Source organism: Plecotus auritus, assembly GCF_963455305.1.
Source record: "Plecotus auritus genome assembly, chromosome: 13".
Classification (NCBI taxonomy): Eukaryota; Metazoa; Chordata; class Mammalia; order Chiroptera; family Vespertilionidae; genus Plecotus; species Plecotus auritus.
Window position 1 is genome coordinate 11,098,954 of NC_137779.1, and position 23,617 is coordinate 11,122,570.

Below are 23,617 nucleotides of genomic sequence, written 5' to 3' on the forward strand. Positions count from 1 at the left end.
AATAAAGGATCCTTTTCCATTAGCTTTTATTAATAAAAGAATCACAATTAGGTTATAAATAAGACAGGCAAATTATTAATTACATGATTTGAGGTTTAGGATGAAAACTTGCAAAAATTAGTTTGATATACAGCAAAGTTATACACCACACTAAAACCAACTGTTTAATAGCTTTGCCTTGTGTGAACTGCCCGTAGTGAAGAAAGAGCAAACGTTTTAATGATGGAAGATTCAGTAAACTATATTTTGGAACTTATTTTTCAAGAGGAAGGGCTAATACAGGCATTGTGAAATCAGGGAGGCAATGTGCTTGCTCTATAACATTTTATTCCCCCAACAACATACAGAAAGTTGCACTGGGTTTGTACTTACGTCTACAGTCTACGTTCCCCTTATGGATTAATTAGCTACAACAAAGCACTTCACAACTGAATACTTTTCCACATTCCCCTAAACTAGAAATAACCCAAGACCTTATCTTATTCTTACAATCCCCAGTACAATAACCCCTAAAAATAATCTTGATGATTTTCTTGGCTTTTCCAAAGCAACTGGGCTCCTTAAAGAATGCAAAACGCCAAGAAAGTCATACATCTATTTTCTCATGTTTGAAAAGCCACTGATTTCCAGAGAATATAGATGACCATCATTTTCAGGAGGGCCACACAGTAGATATGAGATGTCTTTATGTTTTTATTTTTTATAAAAGTTATTAAGAATGAAATTTGGCATTTTAAAAAAAACCCAGTACCACGTGCCAGATAATTTCTTCACCCCAAATATAAAATCCTATGCTTATAATTTTAAAACACTCAACCAGCTATGGGATATTGTGCAAATTTTATGTCTACCAGCCCCCCGAAGCCAACTGCATCCGTGTCTCTCACACCTACCTGTCTTCCAGGTAACCTGATTCAAATATTACTGACTGCTCTGACCCTGGGCCCTTCGACGTCCTAGAAACCACCTCTTTGGAACTTTCATTTCCACTATTTTTTTTTTTTAAATCTGCACTCAAAACTCCCCACATCTTCACCTGCCTGATTCCATCCCACAGAGAGAAATCTCATCTGAGAACCTGCAATCAATCTCCTTTTATCAAACACAACAAACCTTAGCACCTTGGGACTGTCATCATCTTGTCTGGCAGCAGTTGACCTAACATGATAGTTTACTGACATCATGGAGGGAAATCTAAATGAAATCAATGTCCTGTGTAACAGAAGAGAGCGAGCCAAGATCTGGTGTTTCTGTTCCAAGGGCAAAAACCACTGATCGGAAGCTACAGGCAGAGATTAATGCAGCAGATATATTTATACAATCAGACCCTTGTATGCTGGTGAGAGACTTTGCCCCCAAAGTCCAGAGTCAAAAACATGGAGATTAAAAATAGCAGAGGAGTAAGTGGATGCTGCACGGACATGTTCCCAGGTCCAAACTGGAATTACAACTAAAATACAAAAAAGTTACTGAATAATCAATGGAAGACTTGCTGGAGAGAACCCTGATAACCGAGGACCAAAAGTGGAGACTGCATAGAGGCTGGTATGAGGGGCAGAGGCGCGAAAGGGCTGGCTGGGCCTCCACAGACAGCAGCTGAAGTTCCGGAGAAATATCTCAGTTGTGGGGGTTGCCGCTGAGAACTCTGGGGTCTAATTCCCAAGCTAGGCCCCCCAGCAGAGAGCACCAGAACTGAGAAGGGTACTCACATAATATCTGGCTGTCTGCCAGGGAGAGACGGCTGGAAATTCAGACACCCTCTTAAAGAGCCAACACATAACATTCCCTGTGGAGCCACCCATCTTGTGCTCTGACAGAAGAACAGCAGAGTGGACTGGAGCTGGGTGAGCAGAAGCCAGGATCCAGGGCTCTGGGGTTAGAGCTCAGAAGGCAGACACCTTGGTTTCCAGTGCTGAGCCATTCCCTCACACTGCAGAGGTCATCTTTCTCACGCAGCAGACAATTGCTATACAGGCCGCATTGCCTGGGGGGAAGACAGCTGATCCACCCTATTGGAAAACACCTTGTCCCTTACAAAGACTGAGAATAACAATTAGCCTCCAGGCAGAAACAATTACCCCACCCTGTTGAAAAAAACTCTTGCCATGTACAATTGCCTGAAGGCAGATCAAGAGAAATCCTATCAGTCTGTAGCCAGAGGCGGTCTCTGGAAGCTTTGGGTCTTTGCCTGATCTAATTAGTCAGAAACAGCATTTGACACTGTCCTGCACTAGAGATTGAGAGGCGTAGCAGATCTACCTAACACACAGTCACAAACCCAAACAGGCAGCCAAAATGAGGAAACAAAGAAACAACCCACAAATGAAAGAACAAGAGAATTCTCCAGAAGAAGATATAAATGAAACAGAGATAAAAAAAAAAAAAAACTTATCTGAAACAGACTTCAGAATAATGATGGTAAAAATGCTCAATAGCATGAGAAAAGATATAGTAACTATGGAAAAAGAACAGTCGAAAATAAAGAATGATGTAGCACAAATAAAAAACATATTGGAAGGAATACACAGCAGATTAGGGGAAGCTGAGGACTGAATCAATGAATTAGAAAACAGGGTTGAAAAAAATCACTCAATCTGAGAACCAAAAAGAAAAAACAATTAAAAAACAGGAGGACAGCTTAAGGGAGTTATGAGACAACATGAAACAAAACAATATTCGAATAGCAGATGTGCCAGAAGAGGCAGAAAGGGATAAAGAATGTGTTTGAAGAAATAATGGCAGAAAACTTCCCTAACCTGGTAAAGTAAAAAGTCACACAAGTCCAGGAGGCACAAGGAAATCCAAACAAGAAGAACCCAAATAGGTCTACACCCACACACATCATAATTAATATGCCAAAAATTAAAGACAAAGAGAGAATCTTAAAACCAGCAAGAGAAAAGCAAACTATTATTTACAAAGGTGTTCTCATAAGACTGACATCTGATTTCTCATCAGAAACTTTATAGGCCAGAAGGAAATGGCATGAAGTACTCAAGGTAAAGGAAAGCAAGGATCTGAAACCAAGATTACTACATCCAGCAAGGCTATCATTCAAAATAGACGGTCACAACAAAACAAGAGAGCCCACTGCATGAGAGAACGTATTTGCCAATGTTATATCCGATAAGGGTTTAATCTCCAACATTTATAGGGAACTCATACAACTTAACAAAAGGAAGATAAACAATCCAATCAAAAAATGGGCACAGGACCTAAATAGACACTTTTCAAAAGTGGACATACAGAAGGCCAAGAGACATATGAAAACATGCTAAAAAGTCACCAATCATCTAAGAGATGCAAATCAAAATGACATTGAGGTACCATCTCACACCTGTCAGAATGGCTATCATCAACAAATCAACAAACAACAAGTGCTGGCGAGGATGTGGAGAAAAAGGATCCCTCATGCACTGCTGGTGGGAATGCAGACTGGTGCAGCCACTGTGGAGAACAGTATGGAGTTTCCTCAAAAAATTAAAAATGGAACTCCCATTTGACCCACTAATCCCACTTCTAGAGAAGAAATCAGAAACACCAATCAGAAAGAATATATGCACCCCTATGTTGATAGCAGCACAATTTACAATAGCTAAGATTTGGAAACCGCCTAAGTGCCCATCAGCAGATGAGTGAATTAAAAACCTGTGGTACATCTACACAATGGAATATTACACTGCTGTTAAAAAAAAAAAGAAAAGAAAAGAAAAGAAAGAACTCTTACCATTTGCAACAGCATGGATGGACCTGGAGACCATTATGGTAAGTGAAATAAGCCAGTTGGAGAAAGATAAATATCACATGATCTCACTCATTTGTGGAATAAAATGAACAACATAAACTGATGAACAAAAATAGATCCAGAACATAGACGCATCGAACAGATCGTCAAACCTCAGAGGGAAGGCAAAGGAGGGTAGTGGGGGGCGGGTAAGAGATCAACCAAAGGTCTTGTATGCATGCATATAAGCATAACCAATGGACTCATACAGTAGGGGGGTGAGGGCATGTGCTGGGGAGTGGGAGCAGCCAGGGAGAGGTCAATGGGGGGAAAAGGAGACACATGTAATACTTTAAACAATAAAGAATTTAAATTAAAAAAAAATAAGAAGGTCAAATAAAGAGCTTCTTGGACAAAAAAAGGCTAAAGGAGTACATTACCACCAACCCAGCATTATAGGAAATGCTAAAGGGACTGCTGTAATGAGAAGGAGAAACAGAGAGAAACCTATACATACAGAATTAAAATGGCAATAAACAGAGTCAAAACATTTCCACAAAATTGAGGCAAAAAAGAGAACCATTCAATGTGACAATGTGATAAAAAAGAACAGGATTCAAAGTCCTTGTTGCAAATCCTGAACTTGAATCTCTCTACAGGCTTGACAAGGAGACAGTAGTCATTTACATTCCTCAGAAGGTGATCACTTTCAGGCCACACTTGTGTTCTGAAGCAATTCTAAGTTCGATGGATCAGGAAAGGGGTAATATAGGGGGAACACTACACATTTTGCCTGTGAAAATGGCAGCCATCACTCGGCCCAAAGGACCTCAGGGTTTCAAGAGAGGCCAAGACCTCAGGAGGGAACTACAACCAGGGCTAGGTCGAGTCCTTCCTCTCAGGAGCAAAAGCCAGGATGATTCCAGAAAGGAGACCATGCCTAAATGGCAATGCTGCAGTAGCATTTTATTTTCTTCACAGAGTCAACCAGTGAGACTTTCATTGAGACATAGTCACCAAACAATGATTCACCACATGGGGCAAAAAGGGATGTTTCTGAGAGAAGGCACTTCAGGTAGCACGTTACAAATCCCACTGCTGATTCAATCTGCCGCGCAGCCTCGTTACGATGCTCCTGCTCCTAGCAGCCTGTCTGCACGCATGCGTGGAGGCCAGACTGATACCAGTAGCAGGAAGAGAGCCCCCCCTCACCTCCCTCTGTGGAGACCGCGGTGATGGGGTGGTGCTTTCAAATGCTCTGCCCCCTAGACACATCTGTCCTTACAAGACCAGAAGTGATGATTCAGAAAAGATGCTCAGGACTCGCAGAACTGGTGCAGGAAGCTTCTGGAAGGCCCTCTCTTTCTGTCTGAAGGCCCTCTCTTCCAGCTTACACATGCCACTTCAGCTTCCCAAGGTCACTCACTAGCAGCTTCTACTTCTACTAACAATAGTTTTGTTCCTCGGTACTGGTTCTGACAGTTACAATGGGGACCCCCAATCAACCGCACCTCCACTTCATGCCCTGGTGGAGTCCCCTCTTCCTGAATCCTGGGCCTGTGACTTGCTCTAATCAACAGAGGGCAGTAGAAGTGATGCTGGACAGTTCTGCAGTTCAGTCGTAAGAAGGCTTGGCCACTCCTGCCTTACACTCTTGAGAGCTCTGAGCTGCCAGCGACCCTGCTGCCGGGACCACATGGAGAGACACGTGGGAATGAGACCCGAGGACCGCGTGTACAGAGAGGGGCCCAGCCACCCAGCATCTCAGCCAACCTGCCGACCAGCAAGAGAGACACCAGCAAGCGACACCAGCAAGCGACACCAGCAAGATGCTGAGCCCCATCAGATGGAAGAATAGTCAGGAACAAATAAAGAGACATTTTAAGCCACTATGTTTTGGGTGGTTTGTCAGCAACAATTGAAAACCAAAACACTGGTTATCCACAGATGCATTTTTTTCAAAATACAAGACAATACTCAAATGAAAAAAAAAAAAAACATTTCCCCACCACAGTAGGCTGAATGGTCATTGGTTATCTGCTAAGAAAAAACACACCTTGATCCTAAATTCCCAGGATTTTCCCCATGATTTTTTAATGGCAATACAAAGGAAGAGAGTCAAGTTCTGAAAGTCTGGGGCACTGGCCTAATTATCATTTAGCCCCCCCAAAAAGGAGGCCATCAAAATGAATTACCCACTACTGAACAAATGACGATAAATAAAATTGTTCTCATTTCTACAGGATGTTGTCATTTAATTTTCCCCACTTTTTCCTCAAACAAGTGCCCCATCATCCCCCACAAAGAGGGGGGAATTAAATTTGTTAGGGTTATAAAAAGAAAGAAAAATGGCAATAACTAGGATTCGAATCACCACCATCTGCAAAGTACAGAGCACAATTTAACTGCTTCCTCAATTTAAAATAAAACTCTATAAAATATAACACTGTCTACACTGTAGAGATGATTGCTTATCTGAGGAAGTGAGCGATTGGAAATCGGGTGGTGTCGAGTTAGAACGGAGTGGTCTTTAAATGGTTTCTGATTCTGCTCATCAAAAGGGAGTTGACCACAACACAAGCCTTCGAGGTTGATGTTCATTCTTCACATAAACTTTCTTGCATCTGTTCTTGATCTTTTCATGGAGAGGGTGAAGCCCACCCCTGAGAAGAAATAAATGAGAATTTTGAAGGAGCGTGCATCTAAAAGTCCAGCAAGGCATTAAACCACTTAAAAGAAGATTTAAAGCTTTTAAATATACTGCTCATTGAAATGAGAATTTCAACATGAAATACTAAAACTATGAGTTTCTAACTTATCATTAAAACATACAGCGCAGCCGAAACCGGTTTGGCTCAGTGGATAGAGCATCGGCCTGCAGACTGAAAGGTCCCAGGTTCGATTCCGGTCAAGGGCACGTACCTTGGTTGCGGGCACATCCCCAGTAGGAGGTGTGCAGGAGGCAGCTGATCAATGTTTCTCTCTCATCGATGTTTCTAACTCTCTATCCCTCTCCCTTCCTCTCTGTAAAAAATCAATAAAATATATTTTTAAAAATAAATAAAATAAAAATAAAACATACAGCGCACATGGGTCACTGTCTGAAAAGGTGACTGACGGGGGAGATGGACAAGGGAGATGAATTTCCAGCAACAGAGCTGAAGGGACGTGCAGTGGAGCCAGTGGGAGGCCCTGGCTGTCCAGTGCCATGTGTCACACAGCCAGTCAGAGGCCTCCTGGGCTGAGAACTGAGACATCCTGACTCCAATCATCCCGTGCTGTGTCCCCACGCTTCCCAGATCCTACAGATCATCTCCCGCACAGCTTGGACTAACCAATATCAACCATTGCCCATCACCAATATCAACCATTTGTCTACAATAAATGCTAACCTTGCCCTTCTCAGAATTGATTCTGCATTTGCTTTTAATGCTTAATGAACTCTAAAATAAATCCAGCTTGGAAAAAAGAAGTTCAGGGATGCCCAGCCAGTGTGGCTAAATGGTTGAACCAGAAGGTCACAGTTCAATTCCTGGTCAGAGCACATGCCTGTGTTGCAGACTCAATCCCCCTCTCCCTTCCTCTCCCTTCCTCTCCGAAACCAATAAAAATAAATAATAAATAAAAAATTAAAAAGGCCAGAAAGGCAAAATTAATGAACCAACAGCACTGCCATTTCATACCTATTTCTGTGCTGAAGTTTCGGCGGGTTTTCTCATCTGAAGCTCTTCTGCTGCTGCATCAGACCCACATTCTCATAGACTCGAGCATTATCTTCTCTCATCCTCAAAAGAAAAGAGATGTTAACAGAAATGCAGACCATGTGGTTTAAGCTTACATGACATTGGTAAGGCACACAGTATATTCTTTGGGAACCAGGTACAGTGCGGATATAGTTCCTGCCCCTAGAACTGGCATTCTAGAACAGGATAAAAGACATAAACATAAAACAAAGCAACTGTGAAGTTCAAGCCTCTGCTCTCAGGGGCTTGGAGGAAAGTGAATTGTTTTCCAGGCGGGCAGAGCAAGGGAGGCCTGTGTAATGAGGACTCTGAGTTAGACCTTGAAGGAGGGCAGGGCATGTACATGTAGAAAGGAATGGTTCTCATCCTAGCCGGTTTGGCTCAGTGGATAGAGCATTGGCCTGTAAACCAATGGGTCCCAGGTTTGATTCCGATCAAGGGCATGTACCTCAGTTGCAGGCTCCTTCGCAGCCTGGGCCCTGGTTAGGGCTCATGCAGGAGGCAACCAATCAATGTGTTTCTCTTACATCTATGTTTCTCTCTGTATTTGCCTCTCTCTCTTCCACTCTCCCTAAAAACCAATGGAAAAATACCCTCGGGTGAGGATTACCAAATAAATCTATATATATAAAAGGCTAATATGCTAAGTGTCCATCTGGGTAATGATGTCACTTAGCAACACCCAGCTTCCTCTCCCTAGAAACTAGCCTCCTTGCAGTTTCTTCAGCTCAGGAACACGACTTGCTTTATAGCCAGGTGGAAACATTTTACACTTTAACCAAATGTCTGTGAAGCATTTCCCGTGCCTCATCTCATTTGATCCTCACGGAAGTCCTGGAGTAGGTATGTAGGAGACTCAGTGGAATCCTATTTTCTTTTCATTAACCAGAAAATGGAGATTTAGAAAGCTTAGAAACTTGACCCGACTGAAAAGAAGAAATGGTGGACCTTGAAAATGACTTCAGATTTTCTCACTGCGCAAAATATAGTCAAACACTGCTGCAGTTAAATATTTTACACTTTGTTCTCCCTGTGTGATCTACAATAATAATCTTCTTTGTGTTGATATTTACTGCTGTGTTGCTGACAATTACCTGAAAGAGAAGTTGGGGTGCTTCATTGGGATGGAAAAAGTTTAGCTAAATCAGAAAGCAGGTCTAATTAAGCAAGTTTATTCTATATCTATAAAAGGCTAAGTTGACTTGCACATGCGCGATACATATAAAGCTCTCACTGGCACCAATCTCACACAGGTGTTTCGATCTGTCATTGTCGATCGTGAATTTGGTTGACACTTATACTATAGAGAAAAGGAAAATAGTGATATTAAAATATTTCTTCTGCCTTAACCGGTTTGGCTCAGTGGATAGAGCGTCGGGCTGCGGACTCAAGGGTCCCAGGTTCAATTCTGGTAAAGGGCATGTACCTTGGTTGCGGGCACATCCGCAGTGGGGGGTGTGCAGGAGGCAGCTGATCGATGTTTCTCTCTCATCGATGTTTCTAACTCTCTGTCCCTCTCCCTTCCTCTCTGTAAAAAAAATCAATAAAATATATTAAAAAATATATATATTTCTTCTAATTAATTTCCTTTAAATGTGCACAAATTCATGCACCAGGCCACTAGTAAATAAATAAATAAAATAGCTGGAAGGAAGGAAGGAAGGAAGGAAGGAAGGAAGGAAGGAAGGAAGGAAGGAAGGAAGCAAGCAAGCATTGATTCTCATTTCAACCAGAAGGATCTGAATGGGCAAGAGATCCAAGATGGGAAAGTGTAAGAGCAGTCAGGCCATACTCTGGTTACAGAATCTGGTTATGGAAAGGGGAACACGGAACATGAAGCTCAGTGAGAGGTGTGAGGGTGGTTAGGGCCCTGGGATGGAGGCCAATGTATCAGAGCCCTGATTCTGTCTTCTGAGAAGGGCGGGGAAAGCAGAGCAGTCCCAGAGAGCAAGGAACCAAGCAACTGTGGGTGCCAGCCAGGGGTGTGGAGACAAAACAAGGAGAGGATCGGGATGTCCTGGATGTGTGCCCTACAAGGGGATGACGAGAGCAGAGAGAGAGAGAAACTGTTTATGTCACAGGCAGGCACTGGTGACAAGGGAGTCGTCAGAGCTGATTCTGTTGGGCCAACATGGGAGAAAGCTCCCTGGCAAGGACTCAGTCCAGACCTGCTGGTTCCACTGCAAATTATTACAGATGGCGATTTAAAATACCAACTTCCCCTGTCAGTCTGTAGGAAAGAAAAAAGCAGGTAGAGCGAAGAGGCAGCATGATGGAGAGCATATTTTTGCTGTGTAATTTCTTTTCAACATTAAATAGAAAGCAAATATAAATAGCCTCTTCTATACCATTTTAAATGTTTATAGAGAGTATTAAAGTCAGCAGGGGTTTAAAAATCCACATCAGAAGTGTATAGAAATAAAACTCTTAAGTGGGAAAAAGCAAATGTTATACCAGAGAATGACTAGAATATATAGAAAATAATAACTTAAACTGCCATTCACATAATCAATTTAACCTATGTTTTCCTATCATGTTTTAGTTTAAACAAGGAGTTGGCAAAGTTTTTCTATAAAGAACCAGGGTAAATAATTTAGTCTCTGCAAGCCATAAACAGTCTCTGTCATATATTATCCTTAGTGCATGTGCATGTGCGTGTTAATAACCCTTTAAAATCCATTCGAGAACTGTACTCAAACAGGCCACAGTCAGGATTTGGCCTGGGGGCTGTAGTTTGCTGACCCCTGGTTTAAACACCAAGCAGATTTCTGTTGACTATGGATTGTGTTGACACATTAGTAGTCAATTAACTTACTTTTACTTGGTAAACAGTCTTAATACACCAAAGGGGGTGCTGTCCACCTCTGCAACAAACCCCACGCCATCAAAGAAAAACGAGGTTCCTCCAAAAGAACCACAACTTGATATACTCACAGCCCCACGTAATCCTACTTGTGTGCGATCAGACTTCAGTTCAGGTAAATTCAAATGTAGGCAGCCACTGATTCACTCACAAATCGGCCAGCCAACAACTCAATGAAAGATGTGTGCTACAAAGACTTGTAGGTAGTTTTTTTTTTTTTTTTAGTTTTTAGGGTTGTTGTTTATTATGCAGAGCCTAGCCCCGAAGAGCCAGCCTAGTCCTTAAGCAACACCCCCTCCTCCAGCAGGCCCGGGAGCCAGCCTCAGGGTGTCCCAGTGACTTCCACAGGCACCTCCCCCTGGACAGTCAGCAGCCCTTTGATCTCTGGCTCCCAGGCCAAGTGTGCTCACTTAAGGGTCCTTTCCTCTAAGGCAGTGGTCGGCAAACTCATTAGTCAACAGCCAAATATCAACTGTACAACGATTGAAATTTCTTTTGAGAGCCAAATTTTTTAAACTTAAACTTCTTCTAACGCCACTTCTTCAAAATAGACTCGCCCAGGCCATGGTATTTTGTGGAAGAGCCACACTCAAGGGGCCAAAGGGCCGCATGTGGCTCACGAGCCACAGTTTGCCGACCACTGCTCTAAGGCAGTCTTGTGGGGACTGGGCTTCCCGTGGCCTGGGTCAATTTGATTTTAATGGACCTGGCCCGGGATGGCCCAGCCAAGGCCTAAGAGCCCAATCTAGTCCCAAAGGGCTGACACTAGTTCTGAAGAGCCAGCCTAGCCCCTGAGACCCCAACCCAGTCACAAATAGCCAGACAGTCCCGAAGGGCGGAGCCTCGCTCCAAAGAGCCTAGTCTAGCCTGAAAGGTGTCGCCTAGCCCCGAATAGGCCAGCCGAGAACTAAGAGCCAAATCCAGTCCCAAAGGGCTCAAGAGCCGAGCCTAGCTCCTACGACCCAATCCAGACCCCAATAGCCAGTCCCCAAGGGCAGAACCGAGCCTCCAAGAGCCCAGCCCAGACCCAACGGCTGACGCCAGTCAAGACTTGTAGTTTTTTAAGCTTGTCTATAGAGTTATGTTCAGGTGAAAAGAGTTCCCTTCATTACTACTTACTCCGCACAGGATGGTGTTGGGGTGCAAGGCGGGAGGGGGCTCTGATCTCCACTTGCCTGGTCCGTGAGGGAATACTTAATATTTGTATACTCGTGACCTTTCCTCTTGCTTTTCTGAAAGGTGAAGATTGCATATATGAGGATGTGACTCTTTTAAGGGAATAAAAAAGCAAAAAAAGGCATTTCAGAGAGAGAGAGAGAGAAAGGAACACTGAGTGGAGGGAGTCATGCATGCTGTTTAAAAATTTAATACTGTAAATGGAAGTTAACAAAGAACTCTACTTCAAAATGGCAGAATGTGAGAAGAACCACTTATAAAAACTTGGGCCAGGCGGTGTGGCTCAGTGATTGAGTGTCAACCTATGAACCAGGGGGTCACGGTTCAATTCCTGGTTGCAGGCTTGATCCCCAGTGTGGGGCGTGCAAGAGGCAGCAGATCAATGATTCTCTCTCATTACTGATGTTTCTTTTTTTTATTTTTTTTAATATATTTTATTGATTTTTTACAGAGAGGAAGGGAGAGGGACAGAGAGTTAGAAACATCGATGAGAGAGAAACATCGATCAGCTGCCTCTTGCACACCCCCTACTGGGGATGTGCCCGCAACCAAGGTACATGCCCTTAACTGGATTCGAACCTGGGACCCTTGAGTTCGCAGGCCAATGCTCTATCCACTGAGCCAAACCGGTTAGGGCTCATCATTGATATTTCTATCTCTCTCTTCCTCTCCCTTCCTCTCTGAAATCAATAAAAATATATTTAATAATAAAAATAAAAAAAAGCTGGGTGGGGAAGTCCCTAAATTCTCTAAAACAAGGATAAAAACCAAAGCCTCTGAATGAAATATTGAGAGCTTTTCCCACCAAGAGTACATTATGTGCTTTAAGACATTTCCGAAGTTTCCACTTTGTACCTGCAGTGATGCACTTTCTCTGTGTTTATTGGGAATCCTTCACTTTGAGCCACGTTATGCTTTAACCCTTCCTGCCCAAATTAAGTGTAACTGGGAGATAAATATACAATAGCCTATAGTAACAATCTACATGTTTCATAGCACTTGCGATAACACAGTCAGATTGAAAGCACGGAAGTTCAAAACCAGTAGCTTGTTAATTATTTGACCCTACACTTCTAGACATACACTGTCTCTGAAGATGTTTTTCTACAATGAAACAATCTAGTGAGTCTTTTGGTGTGAACTGAGAATCAACCAAACTAATTAGTTATCTCTGGCTGACCATTCTTTGTGCTGCTAGGCTAGAATTGTTCAGTAAGGTGGCACGTCCTATTCTGAGCATAGCAACGGGGCTGGGGTGGGGGAGGAGAGGGAGACAAGCACAGCTCCCCAAAAGAGCAGTCTCCTCATTTCCCTCGTCTCAGCTCATTCCTAATTAACTCAGCTTTGTGTCTGTTATGAATAGCTTCAAATGGAAAGGCTCCAATGCCACATTCTTCTTCATTATGCATGCTTATTAAAACTGAAATTTCACCGATTCCAACTCAACCAAATTGGTGGTTCAAACCACGTTATGCTATCAAGAGTGAAGCATTCATTTAAGAGATGGAATCAGGATAATTATGGTCTGGATTAAACTGGAACAGGCTGGAAACGTCGAGATTTTGAGTTCTAAGCATGCCGTTGAGCTGGGGAAATCCGTCCCCTTCCTATGTGGCACTTCCCCAAGCTGCCAGGCCAGGAGGGTAGCATGCGGCCCCTCCCCAAGCTCCTCCAGACTGAAAACTCAGAGCCATGAAGTAGGGAATAGTTTTCAGAGAGGTCCTTCCTGGTTGGGGGAATCATTTCCCATTCCCAAAAAAAGTTAGTCTTCTGCCCTGGCTGGTGTGGCTCAGTTGGTGGAGCATCGTCCCATGCACCAAAAGGTCACAGGTTCAATTCCTGGTCAGTGCACATGCCCATGTAGGTGGTATGCAGGAGGCAGCTGATGGATGTTTCTCCTTCTCCCAAATATCAATAAAAACTTTTTTTTTTTTAAATGTCTCCTATCAGAGCCTGTCCTGATCAAAAGGAGAGTATTTGCCCTAGCTGGTTTGGCTCAGTGGATAGAGCATCAGCCTGCAGACTGAAAGGTCCCAGGTTTAATTCCAGTCAAGGGCACATGCCTGGGTTGTGGGCTCAATCCCCAGTAGGGAGTGCGCAGGAGGCAGCTGATCAATTATTCTCTCATCATTGATGTTTCTAACTCTCTCTCCCTCTCCCTTCCTCTCTGAAATCAATAAAAAATATATTTTTAAAAAGGAGAGCATTTGCCAGATGCCCAGAAAAGAAAGCGAAAGTCTGAATGCCAGCCCGTCCAGGCTCGGTACCTGTTCTTCTTCAATCCTGCGTTGTAGTGTTTCGATATAATGCTGGACGGCCATGTAGATGAATCGGTACTGTGCTTCTGTCTGGACCATCCCTGACCTCTGAGATCGCACCATTTGAATCGTTTTGGGAACATCAATGTCACAGTCGACACCTACAAAGCAAGTACCACGAAGCATCAGGAGAAAATGCAGAGCCAGGGTCAAGAGGTTAATGCACCATGTTTAGCAGGCTCAGACATAAAGCAAATTTAGTCTTTAATGTTCTGACCAAACACGTTCCAAGGGCTACAGCACTGGCCTCTGATCAATACCAATGATCCCAGATGATTACATGATAACGTGCCGGAGGTAGGGTTCCCGCACTTTCCCACCCCACTCCGTCAGCAGAGTAAGTAGGAGGCTGGATAGAGACCACCACTGCATATTCAACAAAAGATCACAGTAGTGGGATCCACAGATCCTAGGCTTCATTTTATGCCAAATGCTCAAACAGCATCACTTCTGTTCTCTGGCAAATGTATTGAAAGTTTAGAGTCTTCAGCCCAGATTTCTGAGAAAATTTTTAACATTAAAATTTTCTTCCCCAGGCTATTTTCACTAGCACTTTCTGTCCACAAACTAAAAACAGTAACTGTAGCCTCTTGCCCTCCGGACAACCTACCTTTCTCTCTGATGATGTCGATAAGGATATCAATCACAATGAACGTCCCTGTCCGGCCAATTCCAGCGCTGTGGGCAGAGGACAAGAAGCAATGACAATGAAGTTAATCACGGAAGTTTTATAGTCAAAACCAAGCTATTAATATGAACAGAACCAATACCTGCTCTTGGGAGTATTTATAAGATTGTCTATTTATATTGGGAAGTATATTTGCTAAGAGCATGGGGCTTTGGAGTGAGTCCAACCTGCACTCGGAGCCCAGCTTCTCCAGCACAGTGTGCCTGGGGCAAAGTCTCTTAACGTCTCTGATCCTCAGTTTCCTCATCTGTGAAGTGGGGATAACAGTACACACTTTATAGGGTTGTTGTGAGGATCAAATCTGAGTTGTATATGAAAAACACTGGCCCCAGAGCTTTTAAAAAATTGAGTAAAGTTTCACACACATCTACATGAATGAGATTTAGGAAACCAAGCTTTCCCCAGAGTAACCATGAAGCCCGAACTCAGGCACCAGCAGCCTGCAAACTCTGGGGCGGAGGCCACAGGACTGGCTTCCAGAGGCCTGGGTGAGCAGCGGTCCTAACCTTTTGAAGCAAACAAGTATATTGTTGGGGGAAAAATATATGTCATTTCTTGGTAGAATAGAATCACAATCAAAGAAATGAACCCTAAGTTATCCTATTAAAAAAGAAAACCAAGCAAACATTACCAGACTAGGGGCTCCTTGAGAATAAAGACTGTGTTCCCCACCCCTGTCCCACCACCCCCAGTACCCAGCAGTCCTGTAGGATCTACAAGAAATATACTTTGGGGTCAAGGTATCCCTTAATGGAGTTTATCCATGCCTCAAAAAGAGATTAAATTTTTCCCATGGTTAGACAGCTGGGGGTGGGTAGGTAAAAAAAGCCCTGGGCATTAGGAGCTGGGACAGGCTGTGGACTAGGGTGGGAGGGCTGGTCACCTGCAGTGCACCACCACTGGCCCCGCATCCATGATGCTCTCCTGCTTATGGTGCACCTCCTCCAGGAAGTCCAGCACACCCCCGGGGTCACTGGGCACGCCGTGGTCAGGCCAGGTCCGAAAGTGGTATTGCCAGACCGTTCTCTCCGTATTCCCCTGGAGTAGAGCCAAGAAAAACCAGAAAAGAATTAAATAAATCAAGGGATTGTGGCATTGTCCAGTTTTGATCTTTCTCAGATCCCATGTGAGCCAGTAGCGCTGGTCAGCACGAAGCCCCTCCACTCCATTTGAAGGCCCTCTTCAGTTTTCCAGATATCTCCTCCTTTTGGATCGGGCTTAGCAATCCCAGGGTCAACTCTTGGCCTTGGTCACAGAACCCCGATGTCTAGTGCGGCAATCTGTCCTTGAGGAAACGCCAACCTAAATCAACAGCGGCGGACATACCTCCCTGATCAGCCTCGTTCATGCGCAGCTCAACCCAGGAGGCCACTGAGGTCGTGGGGCCCCGGGGCTCTCCTCCCTCAAGTCACTCGTTCCTCTTTGTCCTTTTGTACCCAACCCTTCTCCCCTCCCCCAGCCACACATCCTATCCTATCTAATAAAAGAGTAATATGCAAATTAACCATCACTCTGCTACACCCACAGGCCACACCCACCAGCCAATCAGGAGCGAGTGTGCAAATTTACCCAACCAAGATGGCTGTGGCCACGGAGCAAGCAGGAGGCTTGGGTTTCCCCGGTAATGGAGGAAGCCAAGCTTTCCGCACACCCTGGCTGGCCTAGGCCTCCACTCAAGGCTACAAAGTTTCAATGATAGAAGATAAATAAATCCCAACAAAAATGGCAGCAGCCACAGAGCTGGAGAGAGCAGGAGACTTGAGTTGCCACTGGCAATGGAGGAAGCCAAGCTTTCCGCACACCCTGGAAGGCCTAGGCCTCCACTCAAGGCTACAAAGTTTCAATTATAGAAGATAAATAAATCTCAGATACCAGAGCCTCTGCTTGGGTCACCGGGGGGCGTGGCCGGCCTTCAAACCACCACAGGCCCCTCGCCCAGGCCGCCCCACGCCCCAAGGGAACCCCCACCCTGATCCAGGACACCCTTCAGGGCAAACCAGCTGGCCCCCACCCGTGCACCAGGCCTCTATCCTATCTAATAAGAGAGTAATATGCAATCCTATCTAATAATCTAATAACAGAGTAATATGCAAATTGACCATCAATCCAACACACAAGATGGCTGCCCCCATGTGGACACAAGATGGCTGCCACAAGATGGCCAGCAGGGGAGGGCATTTGGGAGGGACCAGGCCTGCAAGGGAGGGCAGCTGTGGGTGATCAGGCCAGCAGGGTAGGGCAGTTGGGAGGGACCAGGCCTGCAAGGGAGGGGAGTTGGGGGCAATCAAGCCTGCAGGGAAGGGCAGTTAGGGGTGACCAGGCCAGCAGAGGAGGGAAGTTGGGGGAGACTGGGCCTGCAGGGGAGAGCAGTTGGAGGGGACCAGGCCTGCAGGGGAGGGCAGTTAGGGGCAATCAGGCTGGCAGGGGAGGGCAGTTAGGGGCAATCAGGCTGGCAGGGGAGCAATTAGGCATCAATCAGGCTGGCAGAGGAGTGGTTAGGGGGTGATCAGGTTGGCAGACAGAAGCGGTTAGGGGCAATCAGGAAGGCAGGCAGGCGAGCAGTGGGGAGCCAGCAGTCCTGGATTGGAGAGGGTGCGTGCTGGGCTGAGGGACACACACCCCCATGCACGAATTTCGTGCACCGGGCCTCTAGTGTTTATTATAATATCATAATATTTTAATGTCTTCTGTCAAGTACAAAATAGATAAGAAGTCAGGCTTTGCAATCAGATGTCTGGGTTTAGTCCAAAATCCCAGCATGCACACTCACTTTAGCAACTGGACATCTCTAGGCCTCAATTTCTCCCTTTGCAAATAGGAATAATAATCCCTCTTTCACCACAACACTGTGAGGATTAAACAGGAGCAATGAAACACACAGCCACTGCTCTGCAGATGGGAGGAGACTCAGCATGTGGGCTCCTCGGAGGACAGTGACCACTAATAAAGGTCAACCATGGTCCCAAGACTGCAAAACACTCAAAAGCATCACATGCGGGGTCCACCCGGGTGAAGTCACTGAGCAGCACTATTCATCCTTACATCCTCTTCTGGATCTGGAGACAATCCAAGCTAAGTGACATTTTAAAAGGGGATTAAATAAAAACAAGGACAGAGTAACTAGACCAGTGTTTACGACCAGAATCTGAACCACAATTAGGATCTTTTCTTGAATTATGTGCATTTAATTTGCTGACATCACGAAAAAGACTTTTCTGGATGCTACTGGTTAACTAAAAATCAAGGGGCAACACAGTTGCAGGAAGGACAGTTGGGGAATGGGAGGGACCAGCTCCCTATTCATCCATGCTCCTTCTCCTTGATAAAGGTCCCTCAGGTCCCTGCCCCAACTTCTCCTTCCCAGGCAGTTAGGAGCCTTAAATGAGATGATGTGACAGCATATCAGAAAACAGGTAACGTGTTATATAAAAAGCAGATAATAGGTGACCAGCAATTCTGGAGAAATGATGGGTCCTGTGTCACCACCTGCATCAGAGGGTGCAACACAGAAACCCAAACACCAACCCTTCCCATACCTGCTGCTCAAAAATTTTTGATACAAGATGGATGGTTTATCACGAAAATTGAAGAAAACCCCATTTGGAATCTTTGTCCAATGTCTTCTAAATCTCTCTCGCATTTCTGCTTGACAGCTACAGGTTCCCAGCTCCTCTCAGTCTCTGCCACCATCAGGAGAACTGCACGCCCACTGACATCAGAAGTCCCAGCATCCCATCCTGGACCACAATCTCTGAGGTTTCCAACCCACTTTAGCCCCACCTCCAGGCGCCTCATTGAGCCCCAGCTCCACTCTCTAGTAGCCTCCTCCAGCCCCTGCTCAGATTCCACACACTATCCTGATAATCACTCTCCATCACACACCACTATCTCCATGGACTGTGACCCCGGGCAAAGCCTCCAAGACCGGACAGACCCAACCACCCACTTTCTCTATTTGTATGGGAGGAACAGGGTAGTGTGTCCATGGAGGAAAATCACACATCAGGTGATTGGTGTCATAAATACTCAGGTTCACCACCTCATTGGGGCACTCAGCACTACCCAGAAATTTACTGGATTTCTTGCCATAGCCCTCAAAACCCTAAGATGTCTCTAATTCTTCCTCCTCTAATAACAGCCAAACTATCCCCTCACCCTGCAGACTTCACACCTGGGAATCTTTCACATACGTGGCTTTTCTTCCAGAGTTTGATCTGGCATTTTAACAAAATGTACATTTCCATAGGAAGGACTAAGAAATAAAATAACAAACAGAACAACTGCTGTAGTCTCTGGGAAATGTGGAGAAAAGGCCATCAGACCTAGACCATCACAGAGGCTCTAAACAAGCCTCCTGACCATCGGGATCACCCATCCAACCCCTCTCCCACTACCCCGCTACCAGACACCTTCCTGGCACTCCATTCTGCACGTGTTCACTGGGCTGAGAACAGTCACAGGTTCTATGACAGCTAATAAATAAAGTTCACATTTCTCAACATAGTGGTGAGTCTCGGTCCGACTTGGTCCCAACCTGTCTCAACACAAGTTTATCCCCTAGATTCCCAAGTGCCTTCGTTCCCCATAAACCCCACTTTCCTGCAGTTTGTACTTCAGTGCTGTGGCTCACAATGGCACCTCCGTCTGGGAATTCAACTCCCACGGAATCCCCATCCTTAAGGGCCCAACCTCTTCTGAGACTGTCTCCCTGGTGCCCTAGCTGGAAGGAAGCCCAGCCTTGACAACACCACGGCACTTCAGATGTGTGGGGTGGCCTGTGTCTGCTCTAGAGCACGGCTACTTGTATATGTGGCTTCTTGCTGCTATGTGATCACAATTCCTTAAAGACTAAGGCTGTTCCATTCAACTTTGTATCCCAAAAGGCCTTGAATAAGAAAGCCCCTCTCTAACCATACAATTAAAGAAATCCAAACCTAGCCATGCTTTCTACAGTTAGTCAGCCCATGGACAAACCTGAACTATATGCAGTTAAAATCTGATGCCGTGGAATTTGATCACTAAATAGGCCTCAGGACCTTTGCACTTGCTGCTCCCTGTGCTTGGGACCCCTCTCGTAACTCTGGATTCCTGACTCCTCCACCTTCAGGTCTCAGCTCAAGTGACACTCCCGCAGAGAAGCCCTCCCTGTGTACTCCATCTCAAGTACCCACTCACTCTCTAGCATGCCATCCTGTGCCTTCGCAGTCGGCACAATCAGAAAGCTTAGTTGCTCATTTAAATTTTAAACTTCTGTCTCTAGGCTCTGGGAGAGCAAAGGCTGTATGTCTTGTCTGCAATGTACCAGCAGTGCCTCGAGAGTACCTGGCACATAGAAGGCATCCGATAAATGGCTGCTGAACCAATAAGTGAATGAATGGATGAATGACTGTAACTGCATGACCCTGGGTTGCATACCATAAACAGTTCCCAAAGTCTCTAAAATACGACAATATACTTACTTGTCCAACCTTTGACAGTTTAAGTTCTCTTAACGTATAGTCATGAGCGGCACTTTCTTTGACGTTCCTAACACGCATGACCCCATATTCTTTCAGAGCAAACTCATCCGGCCAGTATTTGACACATTTACTCTGGAAGGGATCAGAAAAAAAGACAGTTAATATCTGTGAACCAGCAGAAAGCAACTTAACAACCACTAATCTGGACGATGACCTTTCCATCATTGAACTGTTGGATTTCCAAAGGACAGGAAAGAAGAGTTCAAATTAGAAAGCAGGGGCTTGGAGAACCAGGGAGGAGGGGGAAGAAAAGGCCATGTGTGCAGAGTTGTCCCATCCAACACTCAGGTCAAAGGATAGTCTATGTTGTTCATTTAATCCCAAAGAATCAAAGATGTGCCCAGCCGGCCGGGGGTTTAGCGGTTGAACATCAACCTATGAACCAGGAGGTCACGGTTCCATTCCCAGTCAGGTCATATGCCTGGGCTCAATCCCCAATGTGAGGCGGGCAGGAGGCAGCCTATCAATGATTCTCTCTCATCATTGATGTTTCTATCTCTCTCTCCCTCTCCCTTCCTCTCTGAAACCAATAAAAATACATTTTTAAAAAAGAAACAAAGATGCAAAGAGAGGAAATGGCCAGGTTGAGGGTGTTGTCTAGCAACCACTGAGATTTGAATTCTAGAGATCTGCCAGCCGCTCCACAGGGAAGGCAAGCAAGAACTCTGGAGGTGGGTGGGCTGCCCAACAAGCCAGCCCGTCTGGTTCATTTCCACCCCGGCGTAGGAGGGCTCTGCGCCGTATCTAACCCAAGTGTGAATACCGCCAGCACAGAAAGGCTGCCGTCGGGTTTTGAACCAGCTGCTTTTTCTATATCCAGACCCATTTGCTACCTACTGCACACGTCACCTTCGCTTAACTGGGTGCCTGGGAACGCCAAGCCTGCAAGAGCTGCTGGCTTCAGAGCAAGCAGATGGGAAAATATAGCACCAAGGAAACCATTCTTGCTGCCAAAGAGGAAGACACTCTGCTCCATGAGTCCATGAGCGACGAGTCTATATATATGTGGTGACGTGCCCTGAGTAAAGAATGATGTTGTGTTTTGGGTTTTTTTTCCTGGGCAGCGTCGCTGATGCCACTTCCTTTCCACAATGGGACACAAATATCAGCAAAAGACAATTTCCTTATATTTTAGGAAGATGGAGAAAATGGACGTAACAGAGCAACTGCAGACTAGCCCCCACAGTCAATGGTCAATTAAAGAAAAGAAAAACATGGTAGGAGAAACATTCAACAGAATTTAATGGCTGGTGCCACTTTTTTGCTTGGCACAGCTTGGGGTCATTGATTTATTATTGTTTTGAATTTGGCTTTCCCTCCAGTGTTTTATAGATTCAAATACCCTGTGACGGATTTAATACAATTTTCCCCAAATGAACACCTTTAATATTAATTGTACTCAAGGCTGTTACTGGCTAATCAATTTGAGGACTGCTGTCGCTCAAGGGAACACAAAATTAAATCGTAACTCTAAAAACATTTTGGCTGACTTTAAACAGCGGTGAAGTACTACAGCCCACTTCCCACTTTTCTAAACTCTGATGTAAACCTTGACACAAAAACTCTAAACTGTGAGGGCTAATACTTGAGTTTTGAAATTCAAGCCCAGGGATCCAAAGAAATCCAGTCTGGCTTTTATTCTGTTCCGGGAGCAGGGAGGGGGATGATGCTGAGAGAGCCTGTGGAGAGAATAAAAGCCCTCATGTCACCCTCTCCACCCACGAGGTGAAGGGGAAGAAGGGGAAGGCAGGCGCGGGCTGGGATGAGGAGGTGAGGAGGAGGCAGTACTGGGCCCAGTGTCTACTGTAGGAGCCTCTGGCAGCTCATCTGAAAGAGACAATACTGATCCCTCTGAAGGGACACGAGCATCCTGTCTTTACGCCCCACGTCCTCTGAGAAACAGGTGGTCTCCTATAACTCCCCTTGGGCAACATATAGGACAAGGGGCTTAAGGGGGTTCAGCTTTCCTTTCCATACTGAGGGCAGGTGACACTCACCTGAAGCGGAAACTATGAAGACGCCTTAACTCATCCATTATTTCAAGAAGAGCTAATGTTACTGCAGGAGACCTTTGTTTCACAAAGGCCAGATCAGGCCTCAAAGATCTTCAACCACTAGCACAACAACGAAAATCTTATCCAACCACACTGCCCTTCACAACTACAAGAAAATTACAGTAAGAGGGCTAAAAACCAAAATCGCCCATCTGTCTTATGTTTAACTTACAGGTATGACTGCTACATTCCATGCAGCTGTTATAGAAACCAAATCAAGTATGTCTAAAAAAACACTTTGCCTAGAACACAAACACAGAACTTTTCCAAATTAAGAAAGCTGCGTGCACAGACTGCTTTGGATAACACACAGCTGTCACTCAATGAGATCTGTCTGCTTCTCTGTAAGGGTGGATGTTACAATTTCTAAACACCTGAAGTGTCGTGAAGAGTGCGGGGAGATGGCTACTAGGCATGCGCAGCTGGGGAGAGTGCACACTGGGAAACCACTCTGGAAGGCGGTTTGGCAGAACCTACATAAATTTTCAGCATGCACACCCTCTGACCTCGCAATCCCTGACATCTATCCTAGAGAAACACTTGCCACGTAGACACAGAAGCAAGAATAAGATCGTTCACTTCCCTATTTAGAAAAATTGAACACTTATATGCCCAGCACATGATGGTTGAATAAATTATGATAAATATATACCATGAAATATCATGCAATTACTATGAGACAGAAGTTAGAACATGTATTTAGTGGGGGAAATACCCAAGATGCACAATAAAGTTACAGTATGAAAGCACTCAGAAAATAGTACTATATAATTCCATAAGTACATATATGTATGTAAAGGCATATATATGTAAATGTAAGAATATAATGCCAATAGCAATGCCTTTAATACATATACATATGTAAACGCCAAGAAGAGTGTAGAATAATACACATCAAACAGGGTTTACGTTGGAGGAGGGGACTAAAGTGGATGGACGAGGGATGGTGATAAAGGCAACTTTATCAATAACTGTGCTTGAATATTTATTTGAATGTATTGTTCAGATAATTCAAATTACTTTCTAAATGCTTAAAAGTCATGAACAGTAAGTTTATGTGACCAGGGAAATCACTGTTGGTTTACTAGTACTCTAATCACCTGAAAGCACTAGGCAGGCCCTCCTTACACTCCCTTTTGGACCACTGTTTCTGGATACACTGGAGTAACGGCTGGATTACCCTCCCACCTTAAACAACTGAAAAACCAGAAAAATGAAATAATGTGTAATAGGATTAGTAATCAGAACATGGAAACAGTTATTACAAATGTATTCTACGTGTTCAAAGGTATAGGGGATGATGCACATGTGAAAAGGACAGAAGATATTAAAAAAGACTCTAATAAAACTTCTAGAGGTGAAATGGACAATATCTGAATGAAAAATACATACCGAATAGGGCTAATAGATTACACTGTGGTGTTGGAAAAAAACACCACACATGTAAATCCACAGCTCCAAGAAGCTCAATGAACCCCAAGCAGAAGAAACCTAAAGAACACTATACCAAGGCACGTCATCATCAAATTTCC

The 23,617-nt window shown here is 44.7% G+C and overlaps 1 protein-coding gene across 2 annotated transcripts in view; it reads right to left on the reverse strand.

Moving 5' to 3' along the window:
* Positions 1-1,004: 1,004 nt before the first annotated feature.
* PTPN11 (protein tyrosine phosphatase non-receptor type 11) overlaps positions 1,005-23,617 on the reverse strand; it is a 58,075-nt gene continuing 35,462 nt past the window's right edge. For both annotated transcript variants that reach the window (XM_080649563.1, XM_080649564.1), the window contains exons 10-16: positions 19,972-20,103; positions 15,396-15,550; positions 14,435-14,502; positions 13,774-13,925; positions 11,450-11,562; positions 7,408-7,509; positions 1,005-6,387 (exon numbers count right to left, since the gene is read on the reverse strand). In XM_080649563.1, coding sequence (XP_080505689.1) covers positions 7,440-7,509; positions 11,450-11,562; positions 13,774-13,925; positions 14,435-14,502; positions 15,396-15,550; positions 19,972-20,103 — 690 coding nt within the window. In that variant the 3' untranslated portion in view covers positions 1,005-6,387; positions 7,408-7,439. The remainder of the gene's footprint in view (positions 6,388-7,407; positions 7,510-11,449; positions 11,563-13,773; positions 13,926-14,434; positions 14,503-15,395; positions 15,551-19,971; positions 20,104-23,617) is intronic.